The sequence below is a fragment of the Chelon labrosus genome (genome assembly GCF_963514085.1).
Source record: "Chelon labrosus genome assembly, chromosome: 3".
Lineage (NCBI taxonomy): Eukaryota > Metazoa > Chordata > Actinopteri > Mugiliformes > Mugilidae > Chelon > Chelon labrosus.
The window spans coordinates 32,432,009-32,444,718 of NC_140339.1; the positions used below are offsets into that span (position 1 = coordinate 32,432,009).

A 12,710-nucleotide genomic window follows, 5' to 3' on the forward strand; every position below is an offset into this window, starting at 1 on the left:
ATGGTGCATTTTCTGGAAAAGTTCCAGGGGTGCCAATACTTTCGTCCATGACTGTATGTCTGCAATGTTTTTTTAAAAAAACTACAACAGGCCCACCATGACACTGTCAACCTTATTACTTGAATGAAAACACCCCTCAAAGATAATAGATTGTTCAAAAAGCTACATAATTTGTAGGAAGTTACATTTTCTACCTTTACAGTTTTTCTCGATTGCTAAGACACATTTCTCAAAAGCAGCTCTCCTTTTCTCTAAACTGTGAACACAAAACCCAATTTTCAAGCTACATTCACAAAACCTCAGACTCTTCTTGCAAAACCAAACTTTCACCTCAAAACAGTTTAATCTGTGCTCAAAACTGAACTATGTTGTCAAATCGTGCCCCGAGTCAATCAAAATTAAAAACACTACTGAGCAGTCACTAAACACTACATAGAAAAATAGAAAACACAATGCTCAAGACATGAAGCTGTAGAAATAAATGTTTATTGTTCACTGTGGGCTAAATGCATCACAATGAAAATTTGTTGGTAAGTTGTGTCTAAACAGGTGAAAAGTGCTTATGGTTTAGCCAAAGGACTGACTGATTCAATCAGTGGGTTCAGGCAACTGAGCATTTGGTTCAGACAATAGGGTTTAGTGTTTTAGCAATTGAGAAAAACTGTAATGAAAGTGATGGTGAAAAGATAAATGTGTTCTCTTGATGCGAGTGACGTTCATTTCCATTAATTGAAATATTTTTTCTTACCTAAAGTGGCCAGAACATCCATTTTGCCTTTGTAATTTTTTTCAATATAACTAATTGGATGGAAACTCATTTGTAAAAACAGATGAGGGTTCATATGGACGTTTGTCTTCATTATGTCTTAGTTTGTACTTCTTTACTTCAGTCACTGTGTTTCTTCCTTCATGGTAGTTTTTCTGTTTCATTTTACACTTATACACATAAACTAGACAAAGTCACAGTCGAAAAACTGGCATCTCCAGAGCCATGCACAGTGGAAGACACATTTGACCTTTTCAGACTTACATTACTGCTTTCTGGTCAGCTGACATGTCATATGACCACATGAAAGTCACAAGACCTTCAGAGCTGATCGGTTCCAGATGACCGGTCCTATTAAACCAGCCCAGGACTGTTGCAGTGTTATTCATACTAAATGAGTACAACTCAAAATCAAAATGTGGTTTACAAATTGCAGCGCTAAAAATAAGTGAAGTAGCTGGAAAACAACACCACTACTTACCCCACTAGGCCTCCAAAGATTTCTGTCACATACGAATAGTCTCCTCCAGACTTTGGGATGGTGACACCTAGTTCAGCATAGCACATAGACCCAAGTGCACAGATACCCCCTCCACAAACCCAGACAATGAGTGACAGCCCCACTGAGCCTGCATGCTCCAACACTCCTTTGGGTGAGATGAATATTCCAGAGCCGATGATGTTCCCTTAGAGAAAAGATTACAATGATTATTTACACTTCCTTATAAATCATATATTTATCTAGAGTACTCTGAAAGCAGAACACAAAGTTGTAAGGCTTAAATTCAAAATCTATTGGTTCTTTTTTTTGAGGATTGTTGATCTTGTGAATTGTTCAGATATCCATATATACATTATTGAAGTGAAAACAAGAGTGCCTAGATAGAGGAACATGCAAGGCAACTAAGGGACTAAAAAACATCCAAAGCACCTATTGGACATTCGTGTAATTACTGGTGCAGTCTCCAAAAACCACCTTTATCATTACAGTTTTTTTCAGTCACTAACAAGCGTTTGTCCAATCAGTTGTCACATTTTCAAAACTCTAAACACAATTAGGAGAGCATCGGTCTTTTGTGGCCATACCATTCACACATTTCATGTCGTTTCCACACAATATGCAGTCAGTGAACACATTTCCACAATGCTTACATTTTCTTAAAGTTTTTTCCAATTGCTTAAACACAATTTTGCAAACTAGGATGGTTTATCAAAATACTAACACAATTCACCAAACCACACACCCAAACTGCAAAATACCTCATGAAGCTCTGCAACCAAAATCAAACTTTTGCACCAGATGGCACACACTTCATTCGTATTACAGATTTTTGTCGAACCAACTGCACACTGTTGGGCATAATGAAAAGCACTCTCATCTTTATATACACAGCAGATATATTTACATTGGAGTGAACTAAAATATGCTCACAAAACAGTAAGCTGAAACATACAATTGCAGAAAAAATGTGCAGAAAAAATTAAAAAATAAATAAATAGGAAAGCAAAATAATTAGACAGCATCCTGCCGGACAGCTGGGTCTGGCCACAACGCCTTGTCCACATCACATTCCTCTTCCTCTTCCTCTCTCAGCAATGTCTTCCATTGTTGTTGTAAAAGAAAAAAAGATGCTCACCTGTGGTCTTTTATTGCTTACTTCCTGATTGAAGTGTTAACAATTACACAACACCTATTTAGCCAGGTAGCACATATAGTGGCCAATGAGCTCATGTAGTGCGTCATTTTAAATGGCAGTGTTTTGAAATCGCAAACATGTGACTTTATGTCAGATTGTTGTGTCTTATGCAGAGAACCGCGTTCAGTACACTTAGTTTTTCTCAATTGCTAAAACACAATTTCTGAAACCTTGCTCCATTTTCTCAAAACCTTAAACACAAAACCTCAGCTTCAAGCACGATTTACAAAACCTCTGACTCCTCTTGCAAAATCAAACTTTCGCCTCAAAACAGTTTTACGTGTGCCCAAAATGAAACTTTCGCCTCAAAACAGTTTTACCTGTGCCCAAAATGAAACTTTGGCCTCAAAACAGTTTTACCTGTGCTCAAAATCAAACACTGCTCTCAAATAATAAACAAATTGCTCAAAATTACATACACTATCAAGCAGTCAGTAAACAATACACCAAAAAATAGAAAACACATTGTTCAAAACATATAGTTCTCAGGGAGAAGTACATTTTTAATCTCAAAACATGTTTCTGTCATTATACAAAAAGCTCAAAATTGATCAGAAATTACTGTTTTGCTCTTTGCATTTTTTTTTGTTCTTCCTCCTTCTTGTACCCTTATTTTTACAGTGTACCCTGCATCTCAAAAACTTTATCTCTGTGATACTGTAATTCGTGTTCTTTGATGATATGACCTGTAACCAGTCGAAATCTATTGAGCAGTCAGTACTGAAAACAAATGGAAAGCACAATGTTCAGGGCCATACGATTTGTTTATTGTACCATATACAGCCTACAATGCACTGTGCTGCAGTATACAATGAAAGTGACAAAAATCAAAGGACTAAACATGTGATCAATGGGCTTCTTCTTGTCTTTGGGCTGGGTCAGGCCAGAGCACTTCATCGACATCACATGCAATATTTTCCCACCTTCAACAACCTGTTTGCTCTCTGAACTGGCTTATATTGGTTGTCACATCATTTGAAACAAGTGAAATCAATTTTGAATGATTGTGTTCAATCAATGACATTTCTGCTCTCTTTATATGTAATTGTTGCCACTTGTGTTTACCAGTATGGATGACATGTGCATTAGAGTGCAGAATGTGTTTTAAGAATGGGAATGTGTTTAGAGTTTTGCTAAACCATGTGAAATGGTTTAATGTATTGACAACAGACTGAACAGTTAGCTTAATGAGTTCAAGCAACTGAGAACTTTCTTCAGCCAATGGATTTTAGTGTTTTAGCAACTGAGAAAAACTGTAAAAAGTGCCATTTCGAATTGCAAAATGTGTGTAAAGCAGAAAATGTTTGAGATGAGGTTTTGCTCCCTGTGTGTCAGTTTAAATATTTGTGCTATCCATGTCATTTTAGTGTGTTAGCAACTGGAAAAAACTGTAACAGACAAGGTATACCTCCCAACAAAATTATGGATTGTTTTTGTATTATTTACGAATGTTAACACACTGTTGTGTGTTAACATCCCACAATAGCAAAAACAATATTCCAAACCTTAAATACAGTATAAAAACCTCTGCTTCTGCAATGATATCAGTTCAAAAACAATATATCTCATCTGATAATACAGTTTTTTTCAATTGGAGGCCAACCAGGCCCCTCATGAATTCATATACATAGATAAGGCAGGATTCAATCTGGCCAAAAGGTGTCGGCGTGGATGAAATGTAATTGGAAAAAGGGCCACAGTTGATGTGCCAGGACAGAGAGGGGCAAACATTAACATGTGTGCAGCAATTGCAAATGCAGGATTACTCCTTCACAGATGTCAGGTTGGCCCTACAATACCGAGCGCCTCCTTGCCTTTCTCAATGATCTCCACCAGCGCCTGGTTCCAGAGCAGGATCAGGAGGGTGAAAACATGAGGACCTTTGTAATCACCTGGGACAATGTGGCTTTCCATCATTCGGAAGCAGTAACAACATGGTTTGAAGTCCACCCAAGACTGGTACGTCTCTTCCTTCCACCCTATTCACCTTTCCTCAACCCCATAGAGGAGTTCTTTTCTGCATGGAGGTGGAAGATTTATGACCATCAGCCACATGACCAGATGTCCCTCCTTGAAGCCATGGATGCTGGCTGCAGGGACATCACAGTTGATGATTGCCAAGGGTGGATCCGACATACCAAGCAGTTTTATCCCAGGTACATCGCCTTGGATAATATCAGATGCGATGTTGATGAAAACATGTGGCCTAACCCTGAAGATCGCAGAGATTAGATACAGTAATTTTGTGCTTTTTTTAGTTCCCCCCCTTTTTATCTGGGCTTTTTGCTGTTGTTTTTTTTTTGTTCAGAATGCTCTCGTGTGTTTCATGGATATTTTGTTCACTGTAAGCAATACTGTAAAACCTTTTCTGGTCTATCATACAGTAAACAGTATTTCTACTGTACCTCCTGTAGTAAACAGTAAAGGAAAAAAAAAATGGTTTGCTTTTTACTGGAATGCTTTTGAATGTGAACATTACATGTGGACATACAGTTCCCAACCAAGAAATTTAGTGTAAAAACGGTGGATTGCATGTTTTGCATGCAAATACCTGTAAAACTGAAACATAAAAGTCTATGCAGTTTTTGTAATGTCAACAATAGCCAGTATTTTGAAACCTGGTGTACTTTGATTAACTGCATGCACCTTGTGAAGTGAAAACAAGTGTTATTCTTTGACAGAATAATTTCATTTTGAGTCAGATTTCCAGTGTTTTGATAAAGTTAGTGTGTGCAGAGAAAGATGTGTTCTGTTTTGAAATGAAGAGTTAGTATATATTTAACAAAATGTGTTTTTGAGAAGAAAATTATCCATTTGGCCAATTGTGTTTTGTAGGTGTGAGTCTGTGTTAAGAGTTTAGAAAGAGTATCTGAAGTATGGGTAAGCGCTTGTTAGCGATTGAAAAAAACTGTAAGTTGTGGTTTATTTGATGCATCTGAGAAACTGTGCCATTTCAAATAATAAATATACCAACAGACTAGACATCATCCTGTCATCATTTTTGTCATTTTAGTTGTCGTTTGGTTATTAGCGTGGTTGTATGTAGTAATGTTTTTACGGACATGACTGTAAAGTATGGCTGTCATGACATGTGGGTAGGTGAGCAGGTTAAAGCTTTCTTTAGGTGTTGTGTTTCAGTAATTGCAGGCTTCTCGTTAACTCGTTTTACCCGTTTCTGTAAAGGCAGAGTCCTTTTTTCTTTGGCAGTCACACTATTTATGAAGCTGTGCTAGCTTGGATTGCAGCTGGACAAAGACATATGTACACCCAGTTGCCAGTTTATTAGGTACACAATGTGAAAACCTCTCATGGATTTTATAAAGCTGAGTTCAAAAATTCACGTTTATAGAAAAGTGTACTGACAGGTGCTCTGTGAGTCTGAATAATAAAATGTAAAACTGGAAAGATGTAGCTGTTAAAGCCTAGCAATGCACCCCATGGATCTGATGCTCCCTAATGATGTTACAGTTTTTACCTATTGCTTGAACACTATAGACACATGCTTAAACCAAAGTAACATAACATGAAGTTGTTGTTACTATACCTTAAACAAAAGCGCTGCTTTGCACTTTAGTTGAAATTCTGTAACACACTTGCCCCTTTCTGCAAGACACTTGCTCCTGCACACTACACACTATTTCATACATAAGACACTTAGTTCAAAAATGAAATCTCAGGGTAACATTGGGAAAACACATCTATTCAAAATACAACACACATTGGTTAATTGAAAGCACTTAGACACATACCTGAAAATAGAAAACTGAACACCAATCAGCCAGCTACAAAAAGACCTCACCATTTTGATAACTTTGCAAGCATGGAGGCAGGGAGAGCTAGAGGCAGAGGAAGAGGAGGACAGAGACAGAGAGGAGGACGTGGTCGAAGAGGCCATGCAAGGACCATTACAGTTTTTCTGAATTGCTAAAACACTAAACCCTATTGTCTGAACCAAATGCTCAATTGCCTGAACCCACTGATTGAATCAGTCACTCGTTTGGCAAAACCATAAGCACTTTTCACCTGTTTAGAAAAATTGATCACACTTGTGGCTAATGATGTGAGGGAACATACATAAGCCAGTTCAGAGAGCACTGGTTTGTGAGGCACTACAATGGATAGAAATCTCATTTGTATATTTTTGTACTTTATTTTTATGTAGGCTTACTGTATAAAAGTGCTAAATGCATAAGATTTCTGTTTGTTTTTGTACTGTACAAGTGCTACGTGTAAATGCACAAGATTTCTGTTTATTGTACTTTTTTTTTTGTTTTTTACTATGTACAAGTGCTAATGCACAGGTTTTTTGTTTTGCAACATGCATTTAGCCTACAGTGAACAATAAACATTTATGTCTACAGCTTCATGTCCTGAGCATTGTGTTTTCTATTTTTCTATGTAGTGTTTAGTGACTGCTCAGTAGTGTTTTTAATTTTGATTGACTCGGGGCACGATTTGACAACATAGTTCAGTTTTGAGCACAGATTAAACTGTTTTGAGGTGAAAGTTTGGTTTTGCAGGAAGAGTCTGAGGTTTTGTGAATGTAGCTTGGAAATCGGGTTTTGTGTTGACAGTTTAACTGTAAACCATGGCCTGACAATGAGGGATGCTGGGCAGAGAGTCCTCCCTAATCTAAGATGTTTCACAGTTTCATCCATAATGAGGACATTCCAACTGGAAAACAGGAATGTCTTCAACTCTCTACTATACTCAGACTGTATCTAGAGTATTTACAGTACTGTACCATATCACGTTACCGTATCATATGTTCTGTATTGCAGGGTGGCTAATGCTCCTTTTCGAACAAAAGTGGTAGTTTTGTGAAACATACCGTGATAATGTGTTGAGATGTTTCAGTACTGTGTATGGTAAATACAGTAAAGTACAGTATATTCAGTACTGTAAAAAAAAGAAGCAAACAACAACAATTTGTGGTTGCATTTTTCTACAGAATGGCTAGAAGACCTACTGGGGGTGGACGCCAACAGACGGCAGGATCCATAAGCCCACTTGTGCAGAATTGTGTTTTACTGTGTTTACAGTAGTGTATTGTTTGTTTTATTTTTGCTTTAACTGAATTTACTGTACTGTAAAATACACTACTGTAATGTAATGATTTTGAATTGAGTATTTCACTTTTTGGTTGTTGTGAAAACTTTCCTTCTGTGGAACTGAATAAAAACAGTGAAAACAAAAGACTGCAGTGTTTTATATAAAGCAGACTAGTGTGTTGCTGCTGATCTGACAGTGTATTCATATGATGCAAGTGGATATCATTTTGACAAAGGATTGTTAGGTTTTGATAGCAGAGTTTCAATTTGACATAGATGTGAATGGTTTATTTCCCAGTGTTGTGTCTTATTTGCTTGTGTGAAGAGTTTTGACACAATGAACCAAGTTTTGCAAAACGTGTTCAAGCAACGGGCAAAAACTGTAACGTATAGTAACAACAACTTCAAGTTATGTTACTTTGGTTTAAGCATGTGTCTATAGTGTTCAAGCAATGGGTAAAAACTGTAAGCCATTTTGAGAACTTTGCAAGCATGGAGGCAGGGAGAGCTAGAGGCAGAGGAAGAGGAAGACAGAGAGAGAGAGAGAGGAGGGTGTGGTCGAAGAGGCCATGCAAGGACCATTATTTCGGATGACATAAGAGCAACTTTGGTGGACCATGTCATAAACCATGGCCTTACTATGAGGGAAGCTGGGCAGAGAGTCCACCCTAATCTAAGCCGATTCACAGCTTCATCCATAATAAGGACATTTTGACTGGAAAACATGTCTTCAACTCTCTACTCTACTCAGACTGTATTTATAGTACTGTACCATATCACGTTACCATATAACATGTACTGTATTGCAGGGTGGCTAATGCTCCTTTTTGAACAAAAATATAAAGCAGACTAGTGTGTTGCTGCTGATCTGACAGTGTATTCATATGATCATTTTGTCATCAGAGTGACATTTTGACAAAGGATTGTTAGGTTTTGATAACAGAGTTTCAATTTGACATAGATGTGAATGGTTTATTTCCTAGTGTTGTGTCTTATTTGCTTGTGTGAAGAGTTTTGACACATGAGCCAAGTTTTGCAAAACGTGTTCAAGCAACGGGCGAAAACTGTAAGTTAGAGAGGAGGACCGAGGGGTGCATTTATCACTGTCCAGTTTGATTGTGGAGGCCGTGGTGAGATGCAGAGCTATTACATAATGCCTGCGCTGTGTTTGTTATGTCATAAAGTTTGGAATCACAGATGAAAGCGTGAAGCAGAATCCTACTGACCCTCTCAGCCTCCATGTACCATAGCTTTCTCAAAATGTACTGCTCAGATTAATCACCATTTTGTGTGTGTGTGTGGGGTGTGTGTGTGTGTGTGTGTGTGTGTGTGTGTGTGTGTGCGTGTGTGTGTGTGTGCCTTAAACTGAGCGATTTAAGGATTCAACCCAATATCAAATCAGATGAAACATCCACTGTAATTGTGGTGTAGGACTTTCACATGTGAAGATATACTGTAATCTTGTTCTACACTTAGATCTCCAAATTACAGGTTTACGTTCTGGCAAAATGGAAGTTATAGTCATATTGTATTTTTTCACACTGCTAGTGCCTTATGACCTGTGACCTGCACCAAATGTATCTAGTTTATGTCTCTGCCTCTGACTCTGCCGTCTCTGTTTCATGACCACACTTACTGTAGGTGATTTTTCTGACTGCTGAACAACCAAAAACATGAGCTGGTACTTCAAGATTACATTAAGTTGTAACTTCAGAGTAAAGTCAATTTTAGATGGAGGACATGATGTAGAGAGAGTTTGTAAATTCATTCCCTCATTCGTCTATTCTCCACTGTGTCCTGCATGCTTTTGATTTCTATTATAACCAGACTATAAAGACTATAAAGTACATGTTGATATACAGTACATGGTACATATCCAGCCAGAAGGTGCTAAATTTAGTCTCGATGACCCGAGTTATGTCCTCCACCTGCTTCCACAAATACAGGCCAGTCATTTGTCCACACACACAGACTGGTTATCAGCTGGTGCTCGGAGAGTACTCTGCTTTATTAAAAGATTATTTATGACAGTAAGCCAAACTACCTCTTGAGTTTACCACTCCAGATGAGACTTTAAGCACGACTGCATACCATAAGTGTTGCGACTGCTTTATAATTTACTGTACAGGAAACCGTTAGCAACAGCTCAACTTCCTCAAACGCTCCACTTGCCACTGCTGAATTTCTAAAGTTGTTCAGTATCAGGGTAGGTGGGTTATTACTGTTGGAGTTATGCCGCTAATGCCTTGCTTTAGCAGGTCTACGTCTCGGAACGCTGATCCGGTAACCCTGACAATGTTACAGTTAGAGTGCTCAACTGTTCCATGGAACCACATGGAGGCTGCGCTTTGTCTGCGGGCCTTTCAAGTTCAGCATGAGATGTTCCAGCCACGTCGGCATGTCTATATTCAGATAATCACGACTGATGCAACAGTTTCCACACAAAACCTAAAACCCGGCATTTCGAAATACAACCAGACAACATGCGTAAAGACATTTCAGATCGTCTTTTGTGACAAAGTTAAACAGTTAAACCATTTCTGAAAGACAAGTCAAATTTACAGTGTTCTTCCACTGAATCCTACTGTGTCTGACTTATCATGTGTGCCGTGATCTTTTAACTTGAGAAACAAAGCAATAGCTTCACATCAACCACATTACAATAGTTACACCGCCAGCCGGCTGCACAAACACGTTTCATCACATCGACCCGCTCTTCACAAATACATTATTTAAAACAAAAGCTGTCACAAACTCACCAATAATAATAGCGCAAGCGCTCAGAAGTCCAATCTCTTTTTTCAGAGTGACTCTGTCGCTCTTGGAGGAGTTTTCGTCCTTCTTCCTTTTCTTTTCGTGCTCCATCTCCTCCGCCTTGCAAATGCGCTTCCTCTCCACCACGGTTCGGTCCAGATACTGTGGACTGAACCAGGCTCCGTTCTCCAGGCTGCCCTTATAATATTGTATTGATAAACGGAGAAGGGTTTGCGCATGCGCACCACTAATATCCCCACCTTGTCTCAAGTATTCTGATGCAAGGGTGTCTTAGTATAGGAGAGGGGAACGTATATATTTGCATTCTTCTTGCTAAGTCTGTGTGGTTTACCTTAGATTTTCCTTGTTTAATATTTCGCCCATTAAATGAATCAGTTTGAGCGTGTAAGCCAATCAGCGGCAGGGCAGTGTTCAGTTGAGCGGGTGTTGTTTACACACAAACGCGCGCATAGCAGTATCACACAAGCGATCAGAGATAGCCTGCAGCAATGGAGAGATGGAGCATTCAGAGGTAAAGTTGCTGTTTTCAAGGTGGAAGTAGGGGAGAGCCGGGACAGAACACTTTTCAGTTAAACGTCGTTTTCAAAGATAAGGTTACAGATATATTTTTTTTGTGTGTGTAAAAAACAACTCATATATGTGTTCTCTTAGTATAATGTGTTATTCGGTACAAATATAGAATGATTTAGGTAAAAAATGGACGGAAGTTGTGCTTTGTTTCAATCGTCCCGCACCGGGGTGGGACAGATGAAACAGAACAGCTTAAACGGCGACTATTCATCTAATGCTTGTTTTTATGAACAATGCTTGACAAGTACCTTATGTCCATACTGTTAAAAACGTATTTTGAAATTTATTTGTAATATAAAAAGATACATATTAACCATTTTTGTTCTGTCGCTCCTAAACAATAACCGATAAGCCTATGCGCATTTTGCGTTCTTTCTAATAGGATATTTTTACTAAGACAGACACATCCGTTTACAATTCATTTTCTTACATTTCTTCCTTGAGTCATATTGAGTGCTTGAGGCCGGAATAGCCTGTTATTATTGTAGCAGTATAGAGATCGGTGTTTTTTTTTTTTTATTGACATCAATACAGCCAACCACTGGGGGGCGCACAGACCGATAAAAGGGGCGATCCCCCACGCCGCCAGGTCTCTCTCTGCTCCCTGACTGGGTACGTCACTTCCGGTTCGGAACTTCTGCCTCGGGCAGAGCGTCTAATTGGGTGCCTCCTGTGCTCCTGTGTGTGCTACCTGAACACACTATGGAATTAGAACGCTGCCATAAATCGTGCGCGCGCAATGAGACTCAAGCGAGCGCAAATCAAACATCCGCGCGCGCATTTTTCCCCCCCGAGCGCTTTTCCAAGCACTCGCGAGCTATTTTGTATCCTGTATCTATGCCCCCTGGAGCAATATTGTAGCCTGCGAGGAGAAAAACAGCTCGCGCGCGCGCAGAGTCCGCTCGCAAAACTTTCCCCTGCTCGCGCGCGAGTTATTTCTTTTAGTGGGCGTTTTTGTCAGTGAGGGGGACGGGCCTGGGGGCATGCCAATCACCATTGTATCCCCGAATATAATTGGTTGAGCGTATTGGCCAGTTGAACAGCAGGGTACGGCAACACTACTAGGACAAACGGGACAAACCACACTTATTCACACTCCAGAACAGAAGGTGGCGGTAATGCACCAAAAAGCTGGTTGCCGAACCGCCATTCAGGTAACGTCAAAGACAGTAGTATCAGATAACTTCTTAGTTAACGTTATTATCATCAAGAGCTATGGCTGTTAATGGTTAATGGCGGAACAGGCGGAAGACGAACAATTGTCAAGTGCATACCGCCACCTGCTGTACGACAGTGTGTATCATCATTTTACGTTCTTATTCTGCACATCAATCTTGTGTCTCTTAAAAAGAGTGTCCATGGGCATCTTTGCCTTAATAAGATTTTAATAAGAAATAGCCTACTATATTTTGACACACATCTGCATCTGGACCATACGTCTATATACTGCTCTCATATCGAGAGTTGCTGACGCCTATAAACTACAGGCCTTCTATCGTTTTTATTTATTTTTAGAATTTTTTAACATTACGTTTATAATTTTCAGGGAGAAAGAAGTAGTCTAGATCGAGAATATGAACAAAACAGTTTTACCAAAATAAAAAATGTCGTTGTGCAACAGAATCCAAGCTACAAAAAATGATCAGCATTTTATCAGATTAATGTCGACGATGGAGGGAAGGAAAGACAGCACTCAGTCAAACATACTGAAGTTCATTGCTCTGTGTGACATTTTGCAAACTTTCAAGTCAAGACACCAAATCACAATACATGTCATTCAGGCATTCGGGGCTGTGTGGTTTGTCCCGTTTGTCCTAGTAGTTTTGCCGTACCCTGCTGTTCAACTGGCCA

At 39.2% G+C, this 12,710-nt stretch overlaps 1 protein-coding gene across 3 annotated transcripts in view; it reads right to left on the reverse strand.

Annotated features, from left to right (window-relative positions):
- The window catches only part of slc7a10a (solute carrier family 7 member 10a), a 46,107-nt gene extending 35,525 nt beyond the window's left edge, over positions 1-10,582 (reverse strand). For all 3 annotated transcript variants that reach the window (XM_084540761.1, XM_084540762.1, XM_084540760.1), the window contains exons 1-2: positions 10,274-10,582; positions 1,248-1,452 (exon numbers count right to left, since the gene is read on the reverse strand). In XM_084540761.1, the coding sequence (XP_084396887.1) occupies positions 1,248-1,452; positions 10,274-10,379 (311 nt within the window). In that variant the 5' untranslated portion in view covers positions 10,380-10,582. The remainder of the gene's footprint in view (positions 1-1,247; positions 1,453-10,273) is intronic.
- Between the last annotated feature and the right edge of the window lie 2,128 nt (positions 10,583-12,710).